The sequence below is a fragment of the Macrobrachium rosenbergii genome, chromosome 14, assembly GCF_040412425.1.
Source record: "Macrobrachium rosenbergii isolate ZJJX-2024 chromosome 14, ASM4041242v1, whole genome shotgun sequence".
Taxonomy (NCBI): domain Eukaryota; kingdom Metazoa; phylum Arthropoda; class Malacostraca; order Decapoda; family Palaemonidae; genus Macrobrachium; species Macrobrachium rosenbergii.
This window is the reverse complement of record NC_089754.1, coordinates 23,392,877-23,418,177: the sequence shown is the minus strand read 5'-3', so window position 1 is coordinate 23,418,177 and position 25,301 is coordinate 23,392,877. Positions and strand designations below refer to the sequence as shown.

The following is a 25,301-nucleotide window of genomic DNA, read 5'->3' as shown; positions in this document are numbered from 1 at the left end:
TCGGAGAATCGAACGCGGGCCCAGCATAGTGCTATTCGAGAACGATACCAACCCGTCCAATGAGGAACGTGTAATTTATAAAAAGCCCTTCTTTGCTAATTATGCCATGGTTTCAAAAACGGTGCTGTTGTTTGTCTTAAGATTTCACAGTCCAAGCAAACACAGTTTATCTTTTAGGTTGTGTCCCACGCACCCAAAAAAAAAAAATTATTCGCTATTTATTTAATTATCCTTCTTAGAGACTTTGTAGTGTCCCTGCACACCCCTTTCCCTCCCTCTTACCTATGGTCAGATTTCTCCAAATAGCGGCTGGAAGAGTGGGGTTGGTGGCGGGTGGGTGGGTGTTTGGTTTTGGGTGGGGGAGGAACCGTGAGATGGTCGGTGGTTGACCTGGTTAAACCTTTTATTTGTCGGGCTGAGTATCCGAGTTTTACTGATGACATTAGGAGGTGAAAAATGATATGGGTTGTCAGTGTTACCATAAGGAGGCTCAAGGGGATTGGCAACATTGTCGTGCGCTCTTAGACAATTATGTTTGTATTTTTTTTTTTTTTTCATATAATTAGAGTTTGAGAGACATATTCCGTCATATTAGTACTCTTTTTTGTTAGGTATAAATGTTCATTTTCTGAAGCGTAAATGGCGCTTTTAAACTTAAAAAACCAGAATTCAAACCTTAGTAGTGCTCCCATAAATGTTATGTATTGGAATTTGTTTACCAGGTCTATATTGTGCCCTTTCCAGCCTGCGCTCTAAATATCGGTGAACTTTGGGCGACGCCAATAACAACTTGAGGTAATTGCCAGATGAAGTGTTTACAGAACGTTTTAGAAATTCCTTTCCCTTTGTAGATTTGGTGAATTACGGTGCCATAATTTGAAGGCGTAGCAGTAAAGCTGTCTTAAAGGTAAAGTCAGAATGAGTTCAGGAAGAGTTATGTTTATTATTTAATTATTTATCTCACCATTATTGTTTTCGCTGTGGATGTTTCCAGAATAAATAGATATCTTAGGATGAGTTCAGATTAATAGCCGGTAGAATAAAGCGGTATCTGTTACTATGTAGGTATTTGGTTGTGAATGTAAAATCAACAATGCATGTAGTTTTTAAAAGAATTTAATTTTTACTAACTGTTACATACCGCTGTAAAATGATTACTGGTTTTTGTACAGCTCAAATGTCCACTGGAACTGCATGAACCAAAGAAAGGTACGTATGATTAGAGTCACGGGCGGGGGTGGGGGGACGACACTGGCTGCAACGATTTTTAAAATAAAAAGGTAGGAAGCACATGCCATGTGTTCGAATTTTGTAAGCGGAGAACGGTATTATTCCAGTGGTTCAAAGATAAATCGGAAAATGCAGTGCCCTCAAACTAAAAACTTTTCGGGTATTGGAATTTAATAGCGAAGCATAAAACCGAGAAGATTAATAAGAATACGCTTATTGTCTACATGTATTGCCTAATTTTAGTATTGGGGTTGGTATGGATATAAAAGTTCAGGTTGTGGTAAGTTTTTCATGGGAAGGTACTCATAAGTATATATGCGCTGTGTTGGTTTTATAAACCTTTTAAATTAATCCGTCCCCAATGTACAGTATATTAATTTTGCACAGTATATTAATTTTGCATTACAAAACTTAGGAATGGTAAGTCAGTCGTTCATTTTGGCATCAGTATAGGTAAAGCTTGGAATTGTAATAGTGTAACGTCGTTTTATCATATTGCTTTGCATTTCTATAATCAATGAAAATAAGTCTGAACTCTTAAGCCCACCACAGAATTGGCCACGTAATACTTCCGTTATCTTCGCAAAATATGTTGAAAATAGATTATTTTAAAGTCTTAGATATATACTACCATTGCTTATAATTTTTACCTCACTGTTCTTGTTATATTTGTTACTGCATTGCGAGCTTCGTTGGCATTTAACAGGAACTGAAAAGGCTTCATGGACTGGGGTACCTAAAATCTCTCAGCTCTTTTGCTGTTGTCTTAACACGAAATCACGGTAGCAACGCTGTGCTAGAAATAATCCTTGGAAATCAACCACAAGCTACAGTGCAATATTCAGTAATGTTTTAGACCTGGTTTATCATTCATATGTTTTTCAGGTAACTGGTACTTCTATTCTGTTGAACTCGTGTTACATTTTCGTAGTTTACAACAAACTATTCCGTTTTAGAATGACGAGTGCGATATCTTTCATTATGTGTAACTTGATAGTAATAAATAAAACTGACCTTAAATTTGTACATCTGAAATTTAGAAATGACGTATGGAAAGATCACATACACATTTCATACATATTTCGCGTAAATTTCTAGACTGGTAAAGAAAAAACAGCCATTTGACAGTCCATTTTTGATATTTCATCATAGGGTTTCTTCTTAATTTTGTCCCATCAACGAAATCGTGACATGTGATGAATAAGCACATGTTGTGTAACCCATTAGTCAAAGAAGCATATTGTTTACATATTAAAAGTCTTCTAAATAAGTTGTGCCTGATCAGTCATGGTGAATGTCTGCTCTTTAATAGTGCAGTAGGCATCACACAACCTGACAGGGAAAAAAAAGGTCTACCTTAGTTTAACCAGACCACTGAGCTGATTAACAGCTCTCCTAGGGCTGGCCCGAAGGATTATACGTATTTTACGAGGCTAAGAACCAACTGGTTACCTAGCAACGGGACCTACAGCTCATCGTGGAATCCGAACCACATTATAGCGAGAAATGAATTTCTATCACCAGAAATAAATTCCTCTAATTCTTCATCAGCCGGCTGGAGACTCGAACTCGGAACTAGCAGAGTGCTAGCCGAGAACTCTACCGACTCGTTCAACGACGAACTAACCTGGCAGGGAAGATCACGATTGCTAATGCACGAGAGGAATTAAACATTAACCTGAAAAGGTCTGATTCATAAATCATCCTGCAAAACAATTTCATATGATTGACCAAGTGAGAAGGAATACGCATTAACTCTGAAGGGGATTCAAAGGCCTCATTAAACCACTTTGCTTAGTCACTGTTAGTATGAAAGGATGGGATCTGAGTTAAATTTTCCCGGTATGCTTTTCAGCAGGTTTCAGGAACAGCCGTTCTGATATCACCGTTCAGACTGATCAATCTTATTAAATAAAGGTATAAAAGCTTTTTTGGAAGACTATAATGTTACCTTTTACTTATTTGGTAAATATAAACATTCCGCTTACACGGACATTCATCTCGGAAAAACCACATTATCGATTACCATTACTGTAATATTTCTAAGTTAAACACTTATGGAAAATGGTATGTCCCTTCAACAACTGATGTCTAGTAAAAATCAAAGTTTCAAATTGTAAGAAGCTGATGTAGTTACCTTTATTAGATAGTTCATGAAAATACCAGCTGTTTACAGCAGGAAAGATGAATAAATAATACACAAGTGCAGGAAAAAGAAAATATATATTTAGAAATAATCATTAATTATTTTATAATAAAGACAGACAATTCTTACAATGTCCCAGGTATATTAAATCATCCCTTTTTCTGATTCCTATAAAAGGAAATCTGTTTAGATTTTGCTGTCTATTTTGAAGATGGCTTATACATGTCCGCTTGAATTCTAACAACCCCAATAATAAAGGTTTGAGAGTTTAACCAAGAGGAAACTTGATATTAGATCACATTTTCTCCCCTGAAATGACCTGTAAGTTTTACCATAGTCTTTTTCTTCTTTCTTCGAGAGCTGTTCTTTTTCTTCTTTCTTCTTTCTTCAAGAGCTGTTCTTTAATTCCCACCATTCTATAATAGCCTATTTCAAGTAACTGGCTCTAGTATCTATTCCTTGAATTTGGTGCCTTTGTCCGAGTGTCCTCAAGCTCGATTTCCTTTCACATTTATTTATTTATTTATTTATTTATTTATTTATATTTATTTATTTATTTATTTATTTATTTATTTCCTTTTTTCACTTATGGAGAGCCTATGCAAGTTTCCTGTTCAGTGCACGTAATTGCTTATTAATAATAACAATGATAACTAGTAAACCAATAGTGGTGAGCTTCAAGACACGCATCAGTTTCAAAATGACAGCCAAATGTTTCTCTTCATACGGCTTGATATCAATTTAAGGAAATATCATTTGCCTTTATGCTCACATGTTACACGCAAAATATATAGTGCTTTCCTACAGGGTATCCTAAGAAGTTAATTTTATATTATACAAATTTGTGTGTGTGTGTTTGTGTCACGTGAAAATTCACCAAATGTAACATGGAAAGAAGTTTACATTTTTGCAAGATCCGTTATCTCTTCCCTACGGTAGCATAAATGAAATATGTAGAATAACCTTAAAGTTATGCGATTTTCAGTCATATGACCGTAAATACACAGTCGCCATAGGCTACTGTACATACGGATTGACTTCATTTTAACAGCTATTATTTGTCAGCACATGTAGATGGCATCAAAATGTTCAAAGCAAAACTTCAGACATACAATTGTTATGATGTGAAAATTATTCCAGTTTTATCCAACAGTTTTTCCTCTACATCTGTCACAAAATCATAGCTGTAATGATATAATAATAATAATAATAATAATAAAAACTTCATTAAAAAGAAAGGCCGTCTGGACTCCTTTGAGTTTATATTGCATCCAGATGGCCATTCTTTTAATAATTATAACATTAATTATACGAAAAACACCAACAAGGGCTTTTGAAGACGAAATAATAATAATAATAATAATAATAATAATAATAATAATAATAATAATAATATTAATAATAATAATAATTACAGGTCTGAATCCCTTGGTTAAGAGACTGAACACACCGACGACTCACATTAGTATGTTATCCAAAGATAGTCTCAAAAAATCTCTGTTCAAGTGAAATCCAAAAAAGACCTAGAAAGGTCTTATAAGAACTCTGAAAGCTGCATGCTCTCCCCCCAAAAGGAAAATGGGAAATCACAGTACCCCCAAAAACGTGGCAAACATAAAAGAAATAAAATTTTTCAAGTTTTATAGGAAAGTTTTCGTAAATTTCAGAGAACAGAATAGTTACATTGTTAGCAACAGTTAAAGGGTGATGCTTCGCTCTAGGTAATATTTTAGGCAAATCATAAAACGATTAAATATACTGAAAATAACTCTTAACTAGATTTCAATTTAGACAATATTTGCAAGGGTCAAAGATACGAGACAAACATTAAGTGCATACAAAAATATATATATATATATATATATATATATATATATATATATATATATATATATATATATATATATATATATATATATATATATATGTATATATGTGTGTACGTGTGTGTGTATGTATGGTATGTATGTATTTATCAGTAAGTAACGAAACTGCACGTGACAAATATATGCGTAGATAACCACTGGAAGGACGAAAATTAAATACCAGGTACCAAGTGCTCTCATGCACCCCAAAGATGCGTACTTGATACACAAAGGTGCTTGATAACTGATCTTTAATTTTTGCCTTCCCAGTGGTTATCTATATACACACACACACACACATATATATATATATATATATATATATATATATATATATATATATATAATAGATATATATATATATATATATATATATAACACTCGTTTCCCTCAATATGGTTGAGTTTAGAGAACAACAAAAAATCGATGTTGCCGCTTTTACGTATAACTGATAAATAATGGATGAAACCCTTCTGTGACATATTCACGCATGTCCAACATTTTCCTTCTTTTTATCGGGCTTTCAAGACGACCTAACACCTAATCCTCATATGTTTGAATTTTTCCTTCGTTCTGATTTTGACATCTCTATATAGCTGTCTGCTTCACAACATTGTTTCCTTCCTTATGTCGTTCAGTCGCCTCTATTTTATACCTTTGTATTCTTGCTATTTCCACGAATTATTTAATAATTAAGAAAGTCGTCGAACCAGACACATTAAGGTATCTCAACCTTGACTGAGGCTTCTTACTGATGGCCGTAGCCCTCCCAGTGTCAGTCCCTTTTTATTTTCTGTTCTATTAAAAGTATCGTATGTCGCGGAGGAAACAGACAGGCACTATGGAAACATCCCCAAGATCATTTTCAGACATGGCCGTCTAGGCAGGTTTCCCCCTATCTTATAATGAACGGGTATCAACCTGCAAGTTCTAACGAGCCGCGGGTATCTGTCTTCCCGTCCATAAGCCCTGAGACCCCAAGCTTACTGTATCTGTCGAACCCGTCGCCTGTTCAGAAAGCAGACGAACTTCAACCCGGTTCTGAACTTTACTTGAATACAAACAATCAGAATATTATCCTTTAATGAAAAACTTGTTATTAAGCTTTCGTGAAAAATTATTTATCCTTGGTTTTTCATGTTGCCCCTTTTAAATAATTATTTTTAAGCTAGATTTAGGATCATAAATCCTGCGCAACAAGAGTATTCCATTGCGTTAATTTTATGCAAAATAATCTTCCTTTGTAAAGAAACATCTTTTAAATTGTTTTTCCAAGTGACTGAAGTTATTTCTTGAGATTAATCGACAATTTTGAATGAACCACAAGTAACTAATATAAATTATTTTGTGAACTATTTGCAGTAGCAGAGAAAAGTTAAGACTATTGAGGGGGCTTATCCTGTAGGCCTACTTGGTATGTAGTTGATGTGGGCCAAGATTCCTGAAGGTGTCTGAATAAATTCCCGATTTTGAATAACCCCTGACATTTCTGTAACTAAAAATTCAGGAGCTCAGTGAATGAAACAGTTTTCACCACACCCTGTGCAAAAATCTTAAATCCTATTGCAGGAGATATAATATTTGTACTTGCCTAATGATACTTCTGGTTAACAAACTTAAGTCTTTGTTACTAAGACACATGTAAAACATTATAATATTTATATAATAAATCAAGTACCTCATCCATTCAGAGAGTTTAGAATACTAATAGAAATCCAAGAGACAGATTTTATAAGATAAAAATATTAGACTATTACTGTGATAGAGAGAGCGCGCGAGGTTAAGTGAAGGATTTACTGTTTCGTGTTTATATTTTAATACAATCCTCATCCAGTTACGAATCCTAGCTTTATTCTGCTTCAGAATTATCAAATGTATAAACGTAAAAGGAAGAAAACTAGTCTTCTACTTACTAATCCTTATAGATATCAGTCGCTTTGTTTTAAGGCACCTAGGGTGAATTGGGGTCTTTTCCCTCAAATTTAACACACGGGAAACAAAGCAAAAATCTTACGTTATATGCTTTAGACGAATGTTTAGATTACTTGCATTCTTAACGTAACCACAGGCACAGGGGAGAATTCCTTGATCTGTGATCGTCTAGATATCTTAATGTTAGAGAGACCCTAATCAGAAAAATTACTGTACTTCGTCATCGACTAATAATAATGGAACACGAAATCCTACTTGGTGACTGAACAAACTACGTGCACACAAAGTCCGCCCCTTACCATTAACTACACGTCAAACAGCTTTTACTTTTAGTGATCAAAACTTTTCTAAATGTACCGTGGACTCGAGAGCGATTGAACAGGAAGGTGATGTGCAAGTCCTAATTTGTTGATACATTTCCATTTCCATTTCCACTAAGTATTATTGGACGAGATTCCTGCCATATGCTGACCATTCTTGATTAACCTCTCTATATTAAGTCTCTCTTGACTCAGGATGTGATATATATATATATATATATATATATATATATATATATATATATATATATATATATATATATATATATATATATATACATATATACATATCTATATATACATATATACTTTTATATATATTTAGGTATATAAACAATACATACTGTATATGTGTATATATATACACAAATATATATACATACATATATATATATATACTGTATATATATATATATATATATATATATATATATATATATATATATATATATATGTGTGTGTGTGTGTGTGTGTGTGTGTGTGTGTGTGTAATATATACTGTACTGCACTGTACAGTATATTATATTAACTGGACCATAGAAATATCACATTTTTAAACTTTTCCTTTTTGGTATACCTCACCTAAATCTCTTCTTCTGATGAAAATGCTTTTAACTATGAATTTTATTTTTATAAAATACCTAGCCTCCCATCATCATTAGAAAATGTCTTAAGTGCACCAAAAATAAGAATGTGGTCGTTGCTTACCCAGATATCGTGAATGAATCGAAAGGCTACCTGCCCGTAATCCGTGTATTTAACTTTGCTAACACGTTCTTATGTTCTTTACTATAACCGGAAAGCTGCATTTGAACTTGAAAGATCGAAGCAACTGCATGAAACTGAAGTGATCTTTGAAAACGTGTAGTTCATGAAAGGGCCTTTCTTGACAACAGATTATCATAAAGATTATTCTTAAGTATACAACAAGGTTAGATTTGCCTTGTTTGTGATTTCAGAATGCAAATGACACGCTACAATCCCCATCGCAAGACTTTTTGTTTAAAAGGTAAGGTTTTAGTCTTTAGATCCGAAGATAGTAGGTTGGAACCCTGTTCTGGTCGCTGATTGAGAGCTCTCTTTAATTCTTTTGTCTTGCGCGCTTTTGCAACTCTTCCTCGGATATGAGTTATCAAGAAAGAGGAACAACAAGAAGAGAGAAAAGATTACAGCATATCACTCTGTCTGAAAACCAGGTGTTTGCGAGCAAGTCAGGTGTGGCAGTGAGTGACACCACAGAAGCCACGAGGGGATTTACCGACCATTAGCTCCGTCCATGGTGCAATGCTTAGTGGACTGTGTTACCTTGAAAGGAATTTAGTTATTAGCATTTTCAGGTATGATACCGTTCTTATTAAGGAATTAACATGTCAGTTTTGTTTATATAAAAAAAGAATAGAATAGGGAAATTATACGTACTGGGAATGTAAATGATAAATTAAGTATACCTTAGTTTAACCAGACCACTGAGCTGATCAACAGCTCTCCTAGGGCTGGCTCGAAGGATTAGACTTATTTCTCGTGGCTAAGAACCAATTGGTTACCTAGCAACGGGACCTACAGCTTATTGTGGAATTCGAACCACATTATAGCGAGAAATGAATTTCTATCACCAGAAGTGAATTCCTCTAATTCTTCATTGGCCGGCCGGAGAATCGAACGCGGATCTAGCAGAGTGCTAGTCGAGTACGATATCGACCCGTCCAATAAGGAACTATGTAAATGTAAATGATAAGAGGATATAAATGCACACACCCAGACAAAAAGAGTGAAAATGTATGTGTTTTTGTGTGTGTATTAATAGGGAATGGCGTGGGATTAGCCTCAGATGGTCAGCTATACTGGCTACAAGATAAAAGCAGCGGAACTGTAAAGATAATACAATAGATTCAAGGACGCGTCATATTGTAGTGGTATATCTAGGCATTATAACGCTGTCGATAATGACGGAATGAAAATGACAAAGAAAGATAATAACAATGATAAAAAAATATTACCTGATTTGATACAGAAAAACCATTCTGGGTAGGTAGATTATCCCTGGCTATGTTTTACACACGTGAAATCCGGGATTGTAGCACAGTTTCTAGACGGACGAAATCAGGGTAAGTAGCATCAGTAGAAAAGTATTGAAAATAAGCTGTCAAAAAAATGTAAACAAAATTTTTTACGTCATTTAATTAACTTCCGGTTTATGGACTATATCTCAATTTTGTAGAGCTTTCAAAAAAGCATCCAAAACCTAATTCTTCAAAGCATATTGCAAAAAAGGAGGAATATGATTGTGGCATTGCCAGTTGTAAAAGTCAGTATATGACTATAGGAATTATTTCTCCAGCTGTTCATTTTTGATGTGATGAAATTACAACCTAATAAAAATATACCTTTGAGGATGATTCTTTAGGATTAAGGTGTGCAGCTATGGAATATGACCTAACCCTCCAAATCCCCAGGGAGAACGGTTTCTATAGCAAATGAATGCAGATCATTTAAAAAGAAAAATTTGCTCTCTGTTCTGCTACAAGGAGTTTCACTATAGTATCCTGACATATATCCTGATAGATATGATAACGTATATGTGTGTTTTATCATTTGGTGAACTGACTTCAAGTTGGGAATTTTTTTAATAAAAAAAGTAAAAATTAAATATATAAGAGACCTGATTTTTAATGAAGTACGTATCCCGACCGCGTCTTTGACGATTACAAAAGCCTCAGTATTTCGCTCTGTGGAAGTATTAACATAAAATTTTGACGTATTTTACATTTTATTCTTTCTTTGCAGTAATTCAAATCAAAACTGAAGCAAATATAATAGAAATATTTTAGTCAGGATAATCGTCAGAACGTTAGTGTAAACCATTACAACCGTGCCTAAGGAAAACTGTGGTGCTCTGCATTTAAAATAGGTATCTTCTACTCTCTCATTTCTAAATATATATATAGGTATATATATATATATATATATATATATATATATATATATATATATATATATATATATGTATGTGTGTATGTATATATATTCTAAATATATATATGAATGTATGTATATATATTCTGTATATATAGAAAATATATATATATACATATATATATATATATATATATATATATATATATATATATATATATATATATATATTTATTCATGAAGTGCAAATGTTGTTTAATATCCAATTCACGCTACCTCGGGAATATTCCGATGGGGAATTATCACCGAAGGAGGATTTTTTTTATTATAAGTGATAAATGGATCAGTACTGCCGGGTCCCGATCCTTGACACGATACTTTCCAACAACTCCAGTCGACGGTCAAACCAGTTTATCACTTATAAAAAAAATTCCCCTTCGGTGATAATTCTCAATCGGGATATTCCCAGGTAGCGTGAATTGATATTAAACAACATTTGTAGCTTCATGAATGTATATAAATCACGGTGTGATAAAAAATTCCACACACACGCACACACACACACACACACACACACACACACACACATATATATATATATATATATATATATATATATATATATATATATATATATATATATATATATATATATATATATATATATATATATAGTATTCTAACAAGCACCAAGCCCCAGACCCATTTATGAAGAAAATCTAGTCGTTTATATTAGCAATTCGGATGTCACTGTCTGCTCAGGCCTTTGCAACGGCCACTTCCACCGTGAGTGCCAGAACCCCAAAGATGATGCCGCCTAGGTGCAGCAGAAAGGAGCCCTGCAGGTGCTGTAACGTCAGAGGAGTCAGGCGCAGCGAAGAAGAGCCTTCCTGCAAAAGAAACGAGTGACCGTTAAGAAAATAATCCCGTATGAATGTGTATGCGTTCCTTTGCAGGGGTTTTCAGTTTTGCATAATAAAAATTATATCTTGACACCAAAATGATCCACGTAGGCGGTAGTTTATTTTTCATACACATAACTGCCGGTCCAATAACAGCTTATTATTCCTAGTTCCTGGTTCACATACAGATAGATGACCACTTTTCCTGTGAGCTCCCATTTGAATGTGTATGCGCTGTTTGCAGTGGCTTTAGATTTTGCTTAATGAAAATTATATTAATCATTTGGTTTGTTTTGCCTCTTCCTTTCTTTTTCATTTCTGATAAATGTTTTTAATATTTTCTTGATGGAATGGAATGGAATATAAAATGTAGGCCACAGGCCAAGCGCTTGGACCCACGAGGCCATTCAGAGCTGCTGGCATTACTTAAGGTTCTATGCAGTGTCCCCTTCATTCCTTTTACAGTACCTCCGTTCATATTCTCTTTCTTCCGTCTTACTTTCCACCCTGTCCTAACAATTGTTTCAAAGCGCAACTGCGAGGTTTTGCTCCTGCTACACCTATAAAACCTTTCAATTCTCAATTTCCTTTTCAGCGTTGATTGGTCTCATAAGTCCCAGTGCTTGGCCTTTGGTCGAAATTTTATATTCCATTCCATTCCATCAAGAAAATATCAGTAATATTCATTAAATAAAAAGAAAGGAAGAGTCAAAACAAACTAAATGATTAATATAATTTTCATAAAAAAAAAATAAAACCACTACAAACAACGCATACACATTCAACTGGGAGCTCACAGGAAAGGTGGTCAGCTATCTGTATGTGAACCAGGAACTAGGAATAATATGCTGTTATTGGATCGGCAGTTATGTGTATGAAAAATAAGCTACCGCCTACATGGATCTTTCAAGTTTTATATCCCGTCCTATTTGTTTGATCTACCTCGAGAGTTGCTGCGCTATGAACTTCGCAAAGAGAAAATGTAAAGATATTTTGAACACTAAATAGTGAACGCAATTTCACCTCTGGTGGACCAAGTTGAAATTCCCCACATTTTGCTTGAATACGTCTCGTAATCCTATCCATCCTTTCATGGTTTGTAGTGGGAAACCATTAACCTGGACAAAACTGACAGCCTCTTTTTGATTCATAGGGCGTTCAGGAAATTTCTGGTACTCTGACAAGTTTTTCACCTTCTGATTTCTGTATCTTTATCACGGTATGCCGTTACACATGAACAATTAAACTTAAGTTGTTCGTTGGTACAGATTTTTCATGGCTTTCATTAACACTAAAATGCTGGACAATTATTTCTTGGTTGGATATGGGGCATTAATGGAAGCCCTCTCTGCAATATTGCAATAACGTTGTATCATTTCTCACTTGGCAGGAATCTTTAGCTACGCAATAGGTGGCCGTTTCAATCTATTAGGGCAAGGTTAAATGTGCGAAGGCTACTTAACCAGCCGGAATCAAATAGAAAGTAAACAGATCCTGCCTCGTTGAAGAGTAACACTGAAGCAAAACCACTCTCTTCACAGCACAGAGATAACAAGTGGGTCAAAGATTTGTGCAGTGTAGGCCTACATGTTTAAAACAAGCAATAATAAATAACTGTCGCTATTGTTGATGCAATAGACTACAAATACATGATTATTACTTGTATTTTATACAATTCTGTTTTTATGAAAGCAAGTGGTGGCGGTAAATTTGAGAAGTTTTGTCAAACCTGGCCATGAGAACTCCGTTTTACAATTGCTTCCAAAGTTAAGTGTTACGGGTACGAATATCAGGTCATACCTGGAAGCTTGATAGTGGAGGTCACACCGTGTACTAAGGCCTCCAACATTTGAACGAACTATCTTGCAGGGCCTCTGTTCAATTCAACATCTCCAAAACTAACGAAAAAGCATAAAATTAATTAAAAATACGGATAAAACTGTTCTAGATAAAATCGGTAAAGAAAAGAGCATAAATACGATATTCAAATACATTTGATAAAACAGAAGTGTAGAAAACAAAATTAAAAATATTCTAAACACCATATATAGGGAGTAAAGGATTATTGTAATCATGCTGGTTCTAATATAGCAACCAAGGATCAACAAAACCTTGCAGAAGCTTAAACAATGAGCATAAACAAAAGATATAAAAACATTATGATCGCACTGAACATAAAACACTGAGGAGGCAACGAGTAATCATGGTGCATTTTCAACATTCTTCAGTGGAAGTATTTGACCAATCAACACTTAAGCACACTGTGTTGGCAGTCATTCCAATGCAAGGTATACAAACGAGGAAATATCTTAGCATACACGTAGTAAGACACAATACATTATGTAAAGAGAATGATTCCTTACTTCTTTTCCTTTTCCTTTTTCTTCAAACTCGGCCATATAGGCCTTGTACCACTTGTCCGTCAATCCAGCTTCACGTAATTTTTGCATACCGAAGTCGTATTTGTACCTCCAGGGGGTATGTTTACGAAACATTATGGACGTATAACTGGGATAGACCAGTTCCTTCACCTCATATACTCTTTTACCAAGACCAAGCCTGTCATAAAGTACCTTTATGTAATCATTAGTTTCGAGGTGTGCATGGGTGCCCGCTAGAACCCGCTCAACACACTGCTCTTCACCCATGTCTGGCATGAATTCTTGAACGGGTACCATGTCCAGCTTGTCACCTAGAGCTTTCAAAACAGGGTGTGCAGAAGAAGCCAACGCCTCCGGGACAAATTCCCCGTAATCTAACATACATATCCTGCAAAGTCAGAGGAAACCAAGTATTTAGCGGCTGGTTAATGAGACAAGAAAATATTAAGTCGTATTCTTTCATAATTTTCATCCTGGAAAGTTCTAATCGCTGTAAGCAAATTACACTACATTGCACATCCTGAGCACATTAGACCTTACGTCTCTATCAGTGCTTTCAGAAACTTTCTTTACAACTATAGGGGACCAATTATATAAAAATAATAAGCACTTTATTTGCAAAATCTCCAACTCTGCACTTCTGCTATCAACCTTTCTGTTTCATATATATATATATATATATATATATATATATATATATATATATATATATATATATATATATATATATATATATATATATATATATATATATATGTTACAGTCAACATGCGTAATCAGTCATTACGCGAAATGCCTGAAATTTCAGTCAACTAGCGAAATGCACTTAGGGGACATTTGATCCCCCTAGGAGCTAGTACTAAACACGGCGAAATATATTTGACCCCCAGGGGCTAGTACTAAACACGGCGAAACAGTGTAGGTGACTCACTGTTTCGCCGTGTTTAGTACTAGCTCCTGGGGGGATCAAATGTCCCCTAAGTGCATTTCGCTAGTTGACTGAAATTTCAGGCATTTCGCGTAATGACTGATTACGCATGTTGACTGTAACATATATATACATATATATATATATATATACATACAAACACACACACACACACACACACACACACACACACACATATATATATATATATATATATATATATATATATATATATATATATATATATATATATATATATATATACATGATTTTTCCCGGGGAAATGCTTACCATGAGCCAGTTATAGGCTTTAAATGAATGATTTCGTTACTTACCTCTATTTTTGTATAAAATCTGACTGCTGTTGATTCAGGAAATCGTTAAAACAAGAAAAAAAGGGGGAATTTATCTGAGCTGAGGGCTCTACTCACAAGGTATTTGTAAGTAAACACGTTAAGGTAAGTTTAAAATTATGTGTATTTACATGAAATGAAATATCAGAAGATGAAATGGGCTAATCAGGCATGCAAGGCCTGAGAGGTTAATTATAACTGGGAAAACTTGAAAGTATATCCGTCAGTGTGACGATGCTGACACAAGGCACAGAAGAGATTTCCACGGCTAACAACCCCGCTGTAACGGGAGAGAGTCACGAAATAAAAGCCAGTAAGGACACAGTAAAATATTCATAGGACAAGGCAAGCACAGAGGGTGCCAAGAAGCCTTGAACACACAATGCTATGTAATTATTTAAACACGGGCATTTACGTAACACTGCCCTAACAAGGCAAGATTGATATGGAAATACTGGCACTTAGAACTGGAAATAGTTTAGTTAAAACAGTGTGACTGACGGGAAGAACCTTTGCAACAGATCACTTTACCTTGTAGAAGAGGTGGATTCAGCGAGAAATGGCTGCGGAGGAAGGACTGGGCTTCTCTGGAAAGAATACTAAAGGTCCCTACAAAATAGGACCACGTGGTAGGACATGGCTCTCTGAAGGAGCTGTGTCTTGCTAGCGTCCAGCAGTGTCTCTCTCTCCTGTTCCTTTGGTGAGACCCTTATATGATGTTGGTCAGGGGTCAGGAGGATACCCACAGGTAGATTGGGGTTGGTTGTCATCTATGACTCAGTCCCAGGTGTGCCTGCCAGCTGTCCTCTCTTAATCCAGGCTTAGGATTCTGATAGCAAAGTCTCTCACAGTCATATGCTCAAGAAGAGAAAGTTTCAAGGGATATAAAGCAATTAAAAGATTAAGGGAAAGGCCTATATTCTGTTTGCCCTTCCTTGTCTGGCAGTGCCCAAAATGCACTGTTGTATTTTCAAGCTTTAAACGAAGCATTTGATGGCTGGGATTCTTGGGAAATTATAATATATATATATATATATATATATATATATATATATATATATATATATATATATATATATATATATAAATATATATATATATATATATATATATATATATATATATATATATATATATATATATATATATGTATGTATCTATATACTCAATACACAAGCAAATGTGCAGGCAAAGAACAACCAAAAAAACATTTCTTACTCTTTATTTTGACGTTTCGGCATACTGGCCCCATTACCATTAACACTACGTAAACACATGGAAATAACATAATAAATCGTAAATAATCTGAATTGAATTTTAAAATGATAGAAAATAATTTTTTAGGAAATGGCAAGGAAAAACAGAGCCATGAAAATAAACCGCCAACAACGTCTAAGGATGGCTTCCTCGATCTTGTTAAGTTCTTATTAAATTTTTGTTCATTCCTAGAGTCTGCAAGCATTTACACTATGGTCCTTTTATCTTAGCTGCAACGATCTTACCAGTAATACGGCTGTCCTTGAATATTTGAAAGGAAAGATTATTAGTACTAGAACCTATATATACCAAACTGCATTTGTATCACATATAAACTAATAAACCTCAAATGGAATCAAATCGTATTTCATTTGTAAATAGAAATTACTGTGTAGTCTGTGTTCTTTGGTTGTTTACAAATCAGTGTGTTCTAAATGCAGATTGGAATATGCAGGATCTAGTATTAAGAACCTTCCCTTTCAAATTGCCCTGAACACAGTTGTGAGTCGACAGATAACCGTACTACTAGTAACAGGAAGAGGTTGCTACTTGTAAGACCACAGTTACCAATGATTAGGACCCACCGTGAAATACTTTAACATAACTGTAAATATATGACTTTAAAATACTTACAATATTCAGGAATGAAAAATAACCTAGATTCTTAAAGCGAGCACAAATTAGATTAAAGAAGCCAGCCTTAAACCTTGATGACAGCCTATTTCCATTGCACACAATATCAGTGTTCATCATGCCATTTGTCAACAAAATGGTTTCAGATTTTTAGTTTTATTGTATTTTATTTAATGTTACATCTAATTTACAAGACTTTATGGTCAATTTAGTCTTTCTTAAAATATTACCAGAAGAGTGTTGAAACGTCAAAATTAAAAATTAGAAATGAATTTAGTTGCTCATCAGGGTGAAATTTGTATCTCTATCTATCTATTTATCAATCTATCTATCTGTTTACATATATATATATATATATATATATATATATATATATATATATATATATATATATATATATATATATATATATAGAGAGAGAGAGAGAGAGAGAGAGAGAGAGAGAGAGAGAGAGAGAGAGAGAGAGAGATACACACATACACACACACATATGTATATTCACACATAAATGTATGCAGTTTATATATACACACACACACACACACACATATATATATATATATATATATATATATATATATATATATATATATATATATATATATATATATATATATATATATATATTAATGTACTGTATATATGTGTTTTCGTGAATACATGACTACGTGACATGTAGTGTTTTTGCAACAACCAGCGAATATACAGGTGGATGGTATTTGCAAGCCCAGTCATCTGCAAACTCAGCTTCCTGTACTGGGGCGAAAGTCACATAGAAGACTTGGAGACAGCCGTGGCGGAAGTGTCCGTCAGCATTCTGTATCGAAAGTTCTAGAAGTTTCTGTCCGGTTTAGATACGGATATGGGTGTGTCGGGAGAAGGTGTTCGTGAGTTTGTGTTGTGTACAATGGGTCATAGGCTAAGTGTCTAGAGCTTTTATGAAAAGTCATTCATTCGGTTTCGAGGAACCAAGAGAAAAGGGACTCAAAAGGACTCTGGGATCAGGTTCCCCTGCTGTAATGGCGAGTGTTAAACCTAAACAGTACTTTAAGGTTTTAGTGGCTGTCATTTTATTATTTCTTATAACATTTATTTCTGTGTTGGCTCTAGAATTAATGAGAGATGATTTCTCTCTCTACAGAGATTTCATGGACAGCCATAGATAGTCATGCAAAGTCAGGCACCTGAGCGGGGCCACTTAAGAGAACTGGTGACAGAGGCATGAAAAGTTAGAGTGGAAAAACACGCAGTGGTTGGATGGGGGCTGGGAATTAATCTCACATTTTTACTATCATTTTATGACTGATTTGTGTGTTTGGGAAGTAGTTCAATAATTTGCTATCATCATATCTTTCATTCAACATGTCATGTTGTTAGAGTTGCAGAATAAACTTTATTTTTATAAAACACAGTTTAATTTACACACACTAGACTAAAAGTAGGATTTGAGAGAGAGAGAGAGAGAGAGAGAGAGAGAGAGAGAGAGAGAGAGAGAGAGAGAGAGAGAGAAGGGGAAAGGCCACGGTTACCAACACTTCAAGGGTAAGTGTTGTCATTTAATTTTTGTTGTAACAGATATTGGTGGTAGCTTCTGGAACGAATCTCTCGTAGATAAAAACGTTATAATTCGCTCATTCATTTCAACAATGACATAACTCAAAAATTGAAGATTTTGAGTTATTTATACCACTGAATTTGCCATTTTCTATATTTATTTGTGGTAAGAACGCCATAATTCTAGCAGCAAAACTGGCCAACAGATATCGCTCAAGGCATAGTGACTCATCTAAATTCAAACTTATCGTTTGGTTGTCATAGTGTTGTATTTCAGTTGCGTCATGACTGTTGTAGAGAAAGCATCGTTATTGTTCCTGCAACAGTGACATATTTCTTATTATGACAGTGTTCTGACGAGGTTAGTAATTGTTTGATATCATAACTTTTTGTTGAACAGTGAATTATTTAGACTTTAATGCGATATTGAAACAATATTTATTCAATTTCTTGCCTACATATATCAAAATATGACGTTGTTGAAAGTAAAGAGTGTACGTGCAATCGAAATATTTTGTTTTGTGTCATTCTTACAACCAAGCAAGCAGTCGCTTGACTATATGAAATTAGATCTAAGTATATTTATGACATTATTGAACCAAAACTGTTCAGAATTGCATATTTCAGTCATGATACATATTTGATTATGTTGTTCTTACAACAAATTATGATACTAGGATAAGTTTAAAGCTACAGTTAAGACATTTACGCTGAGCATAAAGTTTGAGTGATTGCCCTAAAAATCAATATAATACAGGTAAATATGACTAGTCGAGGTAAACAACTGTTACAGTTGGCATTGAAATCGGTGGAAAAAACAAAAGAGGCATCATCGCAGGAGACTGAAGTGACTGAAAATGTCTCTGAGTCAGGTAAGCTGCTGAAGGATTAAGATTTGTCTATTATTTCATATAATTAAATCAACGATGATAAAAATTTTTACCTTTAAAATATCTCCTACGTAATGCAAGTATAATAATTATAATTGACATCATTACTGTAGAGAATACATGTTACATAATAATTATGTTGCTTACATTGTTGCAGGAAAGAATGTCGAAGTCCTAGCAAACCAACACGAGACACCACCAAGTTCTTCCCAGAACACCAAGAGTGTAGAGATGCCGACAATGCAGTGCAGAAATTCAGGTGAAAGTTCATTATCAAGGCATAGTTCTACATCAAGCAGTACCTCTTCATCAAGCAGCAGTTCCTCATCATCCTCGTCAAAGAGCAGTTCATCATCAACTCATGCAGCATCACCAGATGTGCTAGACTCTGATGATTCAGTTGCAGATAAGAACTATGAACCAAATTATGACGAAGATTCAGAAGGAGTTGATAGTAATGACGATGACTCTTCTCTGAATCAAAATTTTGACGCTGCTACACTTGGAAATAGTGACGCTGCTACACTTGGAAATAGTGATGCTGCTAGACTTGGAAATAGTGACGCTGTTACACTTGGAAATAGTGATGCTGCTAGACGTGGAAATAGTGACGCTGCCACACTTGGAAATAAGGTCACCAAAGAATTAGAAAGCCCAGCTAAAAGAGGTTCGAAAAGGAAGAAACGACCTGAAAATTGGGGGCGAAGTCTCCAGAAAAAACTACGAAATGAAGGAAAACGGTATGTAATGCATACCAAAGAGAGAAAAGAACGGGAAGAAAGAAAAGTAAAGCCGCCTTGCGGGGAAAAATGCAGGTTGAGGTGCTCAATGAAATTTACTGAAAAACAAAGAATGTCCATATTTGCATCCTACTGGGAATTGGGTGATATTGACAAACAAAGACAGTTTATTGCTAATGCAATTGATCAAATTGTACCAAAGTACAGATATGTTCGTGTCGGAGGTACAAGACAACAAAGAAAACCTAACAATGCTTTTTATTTCAAATTGAATGAAGGAAGAGTTAGGGTGTGTAAATTGTTTTTTATAAACACATTAGATATCAATGACCGCCCTATCCGCACAGTCCTGGAAAAGAAGAATAAAGTTTGTGGAAATTTGATTGAAAATGATCTGAGAGGTAAGCACAGTAATCACCACACCGTTGATGAAGGTATCAAGGACGGAATGAAGGCTCATATTGATTCCATTCCAAAAATTGAGTCATTACCTCAGGGCTAATACATCGAGAGTTTTCATTGACGGAAGCAAGACTATTGCTGATATCCATAGAGATTATGTTTCAAAATGCAAAGAGAATAATGCACCGTTTGAGAAATACTCTATGTTCTACAAGGTGTTCACTGAAGATTACAATATTTCTTTTTTCACCCCGAAAAAAGATCAATGTGACACATGTGCAACCTTTGCAAATGCAAGTAAAACTGAAAAAAATAGTCTGCAAGCGAAGTAAGATCAGCACCAAGTTGAAAAAATTGTCAAGATCTGAAAAGATAGTGATAAAGTATCATCAAATGCTGCTGTAGCTGTTTATGATTTGCAAGCTGTATTCCAACTGCCCAAAGGAGATGTATCCCTGTTTTACTACAAATCCAAGTTAAATGTTTTGAATTTTACACTTTATGACTTGAAATCTAACAATTGTGAGTGTTATGTCTGGGATGAATCCAATGGGCATCGTGGAGTAAATGAACTTGGTTCTTGTGTTCTTCACTATATCCATAAAGTTTGTGAAACTGGTAAGAAGGATATTATTTTTTATTCAGACAATTGCGGTAGTCAGCAGAAAAACAAGTTTATGTTAGCTCTCTACTTATATCAGTAAATAATCTGGACCTTGATTCCATTACTCACAAGTTTTTCATTAAAGGACATTCCCAGAATGAGGGCGATTCAGCTCACTTATTGATTGAAAGGCAAGTCAAGCGACTCCTTAAGAGTGGACCAATCTATGTTCCAGAAACATTCATAACCGCTATTCGAATGGCAAGAAAAAAAGGAGAGCCTTTTAAGGTGAAAGAATGTGATTATGAATTCTTCTTGAACATTAAAGTTTTGGCTAACGAAATTGGTCCAATGATGGACATGAAGGAGCTGAATATTTCTGAAGTGAAAATATTGAAAGTTACTAAAGAATCTCCAAATTCAGTATTCTACAAATATTCTTATAATGAAAATTTCAAGGAAGCAACTGTTCTCAAGAAAAAAATGTCAAAAGGAACCTTCACAATTCCACCATGCTTTGGTCACAAACCAGGTATAACATCCAAGAAGAAAGAAGATCTTCTTGATTTGTGCAAGAGAAGCCTCATTCCTAATCCTTATAAGAGGTTTTATGAGAATCTGTAATTTTCTGATAATCTTCAAGAGAATATGGGTTAATCTTTTTATTTTGGTCATTTAGTAAAAAAAAAGGAACGCCTCAAATACAGGGGTACAACTGCTTTGTTATTTACTTTATATTATTCACACAGTTTGGGAACGCCTCAAATACAGGGGTACAACAACTTTATTTACTTTATTTTGTTCACACAGTTCATATTTTGTCAAAAGGAGCGCCTCAAATACAGAGGTACAACAGCTTTGTTATTTACTTTATTTTGTTCACACAGTTTATGATTATGTGAGCTGTTACTTGTGTAATAACAGTTGTTTATTTCCTTTATTTATTTCTCCTTTTGTTGTAATATAGTCATAACTTCAGTTACAACAGTGGAAAATGCGTATATTTCCTGCAATAACGTCATAATTCCAAATTTATTTTTCAAATAGGCACAAAGCATGTTTATAATACATGTATTTTTTAATATGAGATGTCATGTACTACATTTAATCATGAAATAAAAATTCATTGCTAAATACCTCGTTTAAAGTTCCATGGGGGACTGTATTACATAATTAAAAGTTTATTTTGCTTCTCCTGAAAAGTAGCAATTTTTTGAGTTATGTCAGTGTTGAAATGAATGAGCGATATATATATATATATATATATATATATATATATATATATATATATATATATATATATATATATATATATATATATATATCTTCTTCTTCTTCTTCTTTTAACGTGCTTTTATTCCCATTTTTGTATGGGGTAAGCACGATGCCTTCTTTTGAAGGACTTTTTGATTTGGCTTTGGGTAGACCTGTGGTCTCGATCGGCTGCCCTGCCTGACATCGCTTAGACCCCGGTACGTATGTTTCATGTATCATACCAGACCCAACGCCCTTTCTTCCCAGCAGCGAAGTTATTGCGCGGGTATGGCGAGAGTTCGAGACGTGTGAGATGTTTGTTATGTTTTTAGAAGGTGTTGTAGTATATATATATATATATATATATATATATATATATATATATATATATATATATATATATATATATATATATATATATATATATATATATATATATATATATATGTTTATATACATGTATGTATTTATATATATATATATATATATATATATATATATATACATATATATATATATATTGTTACATGGGTGTCTTGGCCAATCAGTTATTGGTTAATTTACGTAAAGTTCCATGGCCCTGCATGCCAAGAATACACGTAACCTGTCTCTTGAAGCCACGAGTTAACCTCAAAGACAGACGTTAATTAATCAAAGGTCGCCAGTTAAGGGGTAATTAACCTTAACAAAGAATATTCAAGGAATAAAGACTTTATGATAAACGTCACCAACTGCGGACGCAGAAAAAATCTCTACTTGTTAAGATGGTATTAAATACAAAAAATGCAACGGTTCTCCCCAAACAATGAGCGCTAGGCATAACGAATACCAGAGTATTAAAAATGACTTGCTTGCCTAAATCCCCGAGACTTACTGGGACAATTTGGCTAACGCTAAACAATATAATAATTTGGCTTAATCTAGACTTCGTAATAGCATATCCCGTAAGTGGTGGCTGGAGAATGAAACAAAGAAAACGGAAATACAGAAAAGTTATTAGTCAATCGAAGAAGCTTGAACAAGAATCGGACTTACCTTGAACGTTGAGTCGTTTGCGCATACAACGGGCACTCAAAAGTCGTGATTCTAGCAGTCTTCCCAATTCACTAATTAATATAGACGTAGGAGCAAAAGTGGAGTAAAGGAACAAAGGGACACCGTTCCTGCACGCTACGCGGCGTACTTCCTCGTTCGTGGCCTGTCTCTCTCTGACCTCGCTTGCATTCCCGCAAGGTGAGGCGGCCTCTTTACACAACGCCCCAGGCACTCCGACCTTGACAAAGACATCGCCGAATGCATAGAGTAAAGGGAAAGATAGCTTAAGGCCACCATTACTAGAGATTATTGAGTGAAAACCCTCTCTGAGGTTTAGGTCCCTAATGCCATAGGCATATTTTGTTTTTGAACTACCCAGCCTGTGCGCGGGTGCCATCTGTCTCTGCTGTGATCGTTATTTTGAATTGCCTGGCCTACCTGCGGGACAGAGATGTTCTCTGTCGAGGTCAATCTTACTAATATTCCTACACCTAAATACATCGAGGGCGAACAGCAGTAATATTTATAAATATATATATATATATATATATATATATATATATATATATATATATATATATATATATATATATATGAATCGCTTTTATTCTGCGAGTTTATTCCCAGAAGCCGTTAGTCTTCAGGGTATGTACAGGCCTTTTGAAGTGAACTATTTTCCACTTTCTTGCAAATAATAATATTAGTCACGAACGAAAGAAAATTAATATGCTGATACACAACGCCAAGTATAGTTTGATGTTAAATAAAAAAACTTGCAACTGAACTCTGTGAAGTTGTGCACAGATGCTAACTAAATGTTGGAAATCATAAAGATTTTCTGAGTAAAGCATAACAGTAATGGAAAATGTAATTCTTTGTACATTTCATCCACCTTTGTCTCCACTAGCTTGTAGAAAAACCTTAAATGTTTACTGGTAAAATACTCATTCTGCGTAGATGCGTGAATCGGAAAGCGAGAAAGAGTGAGAGAGAAATCATGACGTTTCTTACCTGAAATTACTTTCAGCTAACTGAAGCGCTGTTTTAATCTTGTCTGAAAGAACAGGAACTGTGAGTATGGCAATCAAGTTGCAAGTGTAAGACAACGAAATAAGCCACGATCCAATCCACCAGGGCAGCAGAAGACAACGAATTCTCCAAGATTCAGGAACCGACACCAGAGGATTCGACAACAAAAACTGAAATAGAGTTCAATATGGAGCCTTAGCCGACACACGTACCGTGAACCCTGCTTCACTAATCAGGCAAGTTTTTATGGCAAATTTATTTCCATTTTATTCGCTGAAAGTGAAAGTAAAAAGTGAAGTTTACCTGTACGACTGTTAGTGAGTTAGTTACCACGGACCTCTGGCGTTCATAATACACAAGGTGGAACGTAACTGAAGTGAAGATTATGGAAAGAGCAACCGCAAGCCAAACGACCCAGGTAAAAGGATACAAAATGTTTTGCCACCGTGGGATGGGTGGAGGCAACCGCAAGATCAGGCCAAATCTGCAAAAGTAAATCTAGATTATTAAGCAAGTTAGTGATTTTGTGATAAAATGAGCGCGTTATCCAAATAAACCGAGGAAAGAAGAACATCGTTATCTCTCTCTCTCTCTCTCTCTCTCTCTCTCTCTCTCTCTCTCTCTCTCTCTCTCCGATGGCTTCTGTAGAATAAGCCTACCTGGGGTCATTCTCACTGAGGCCTGAACATGCTCACTACCGGACTCACATGTTTGGGTAAGGGCAACTGGCAATAAGCCTTTGACAGTAAACACATCTGAAAGACATGACAAAACTAAATCAATACTGTCTTTTAAAGATGAATGTGATGTGATTACGAGCATAATGGATGTGATGTGATTACGAGCTTAAAACGAAATAAGTATTAAAATCAGGAAACTGAATCGTAAAAATCCTACGAACCCAATGACTTGAAACCGCTCATAGAAAATTCC

At 34.9% G+C, this 25,301-nt stretch overlaps 1 protein-coding gene and 1 long non-coding RNA gene across 2 annotated transcripts; one reads left to right on the top strand and one right to left on the bottom strand.

Moving 5' to 3' along the window:
* Positions 1-11,162: 11,162 nt before the first annotated feature.
* Positions 11,163-15,649, bottom strand: LOC136845574 (uncharacterized). The gene is made up of 3 exons (XR_010855187.1): positions 15,502-15,649; positions 13,882-14,077; positions 11,163-11,296 (listed from the first exon to the last, which is right to left on the bottom strand). It is a non-coding gene; the product is annotated as an uncharacterized lncRNA (long non-coding RNA).
* A 3,479-nt stretch (positions 15,650-19,128) lies between these two features.
* Positions 19,129-20,771, top strand: LOC136845784 (vitellogenin-2-like). Its single transcript, XM_067116101.1, has 2 exons — positions 19,129-19,286; positions 19,462-20,771. Exons 1-2 carry the CDS (start codon positions 19,178-19,180, stop codon positions 20,544-20,546), a joined length of 1,194 nt encoding a protein of 397 aa, XP_066972202.1. The 5' UTR covers positions 19,129-19,177; the 3' UTR covers positions 20,547-20,771.
* The last annotated feature ends 4,530 nt before the right edge of the window (positions 20,772-25,301 follow it).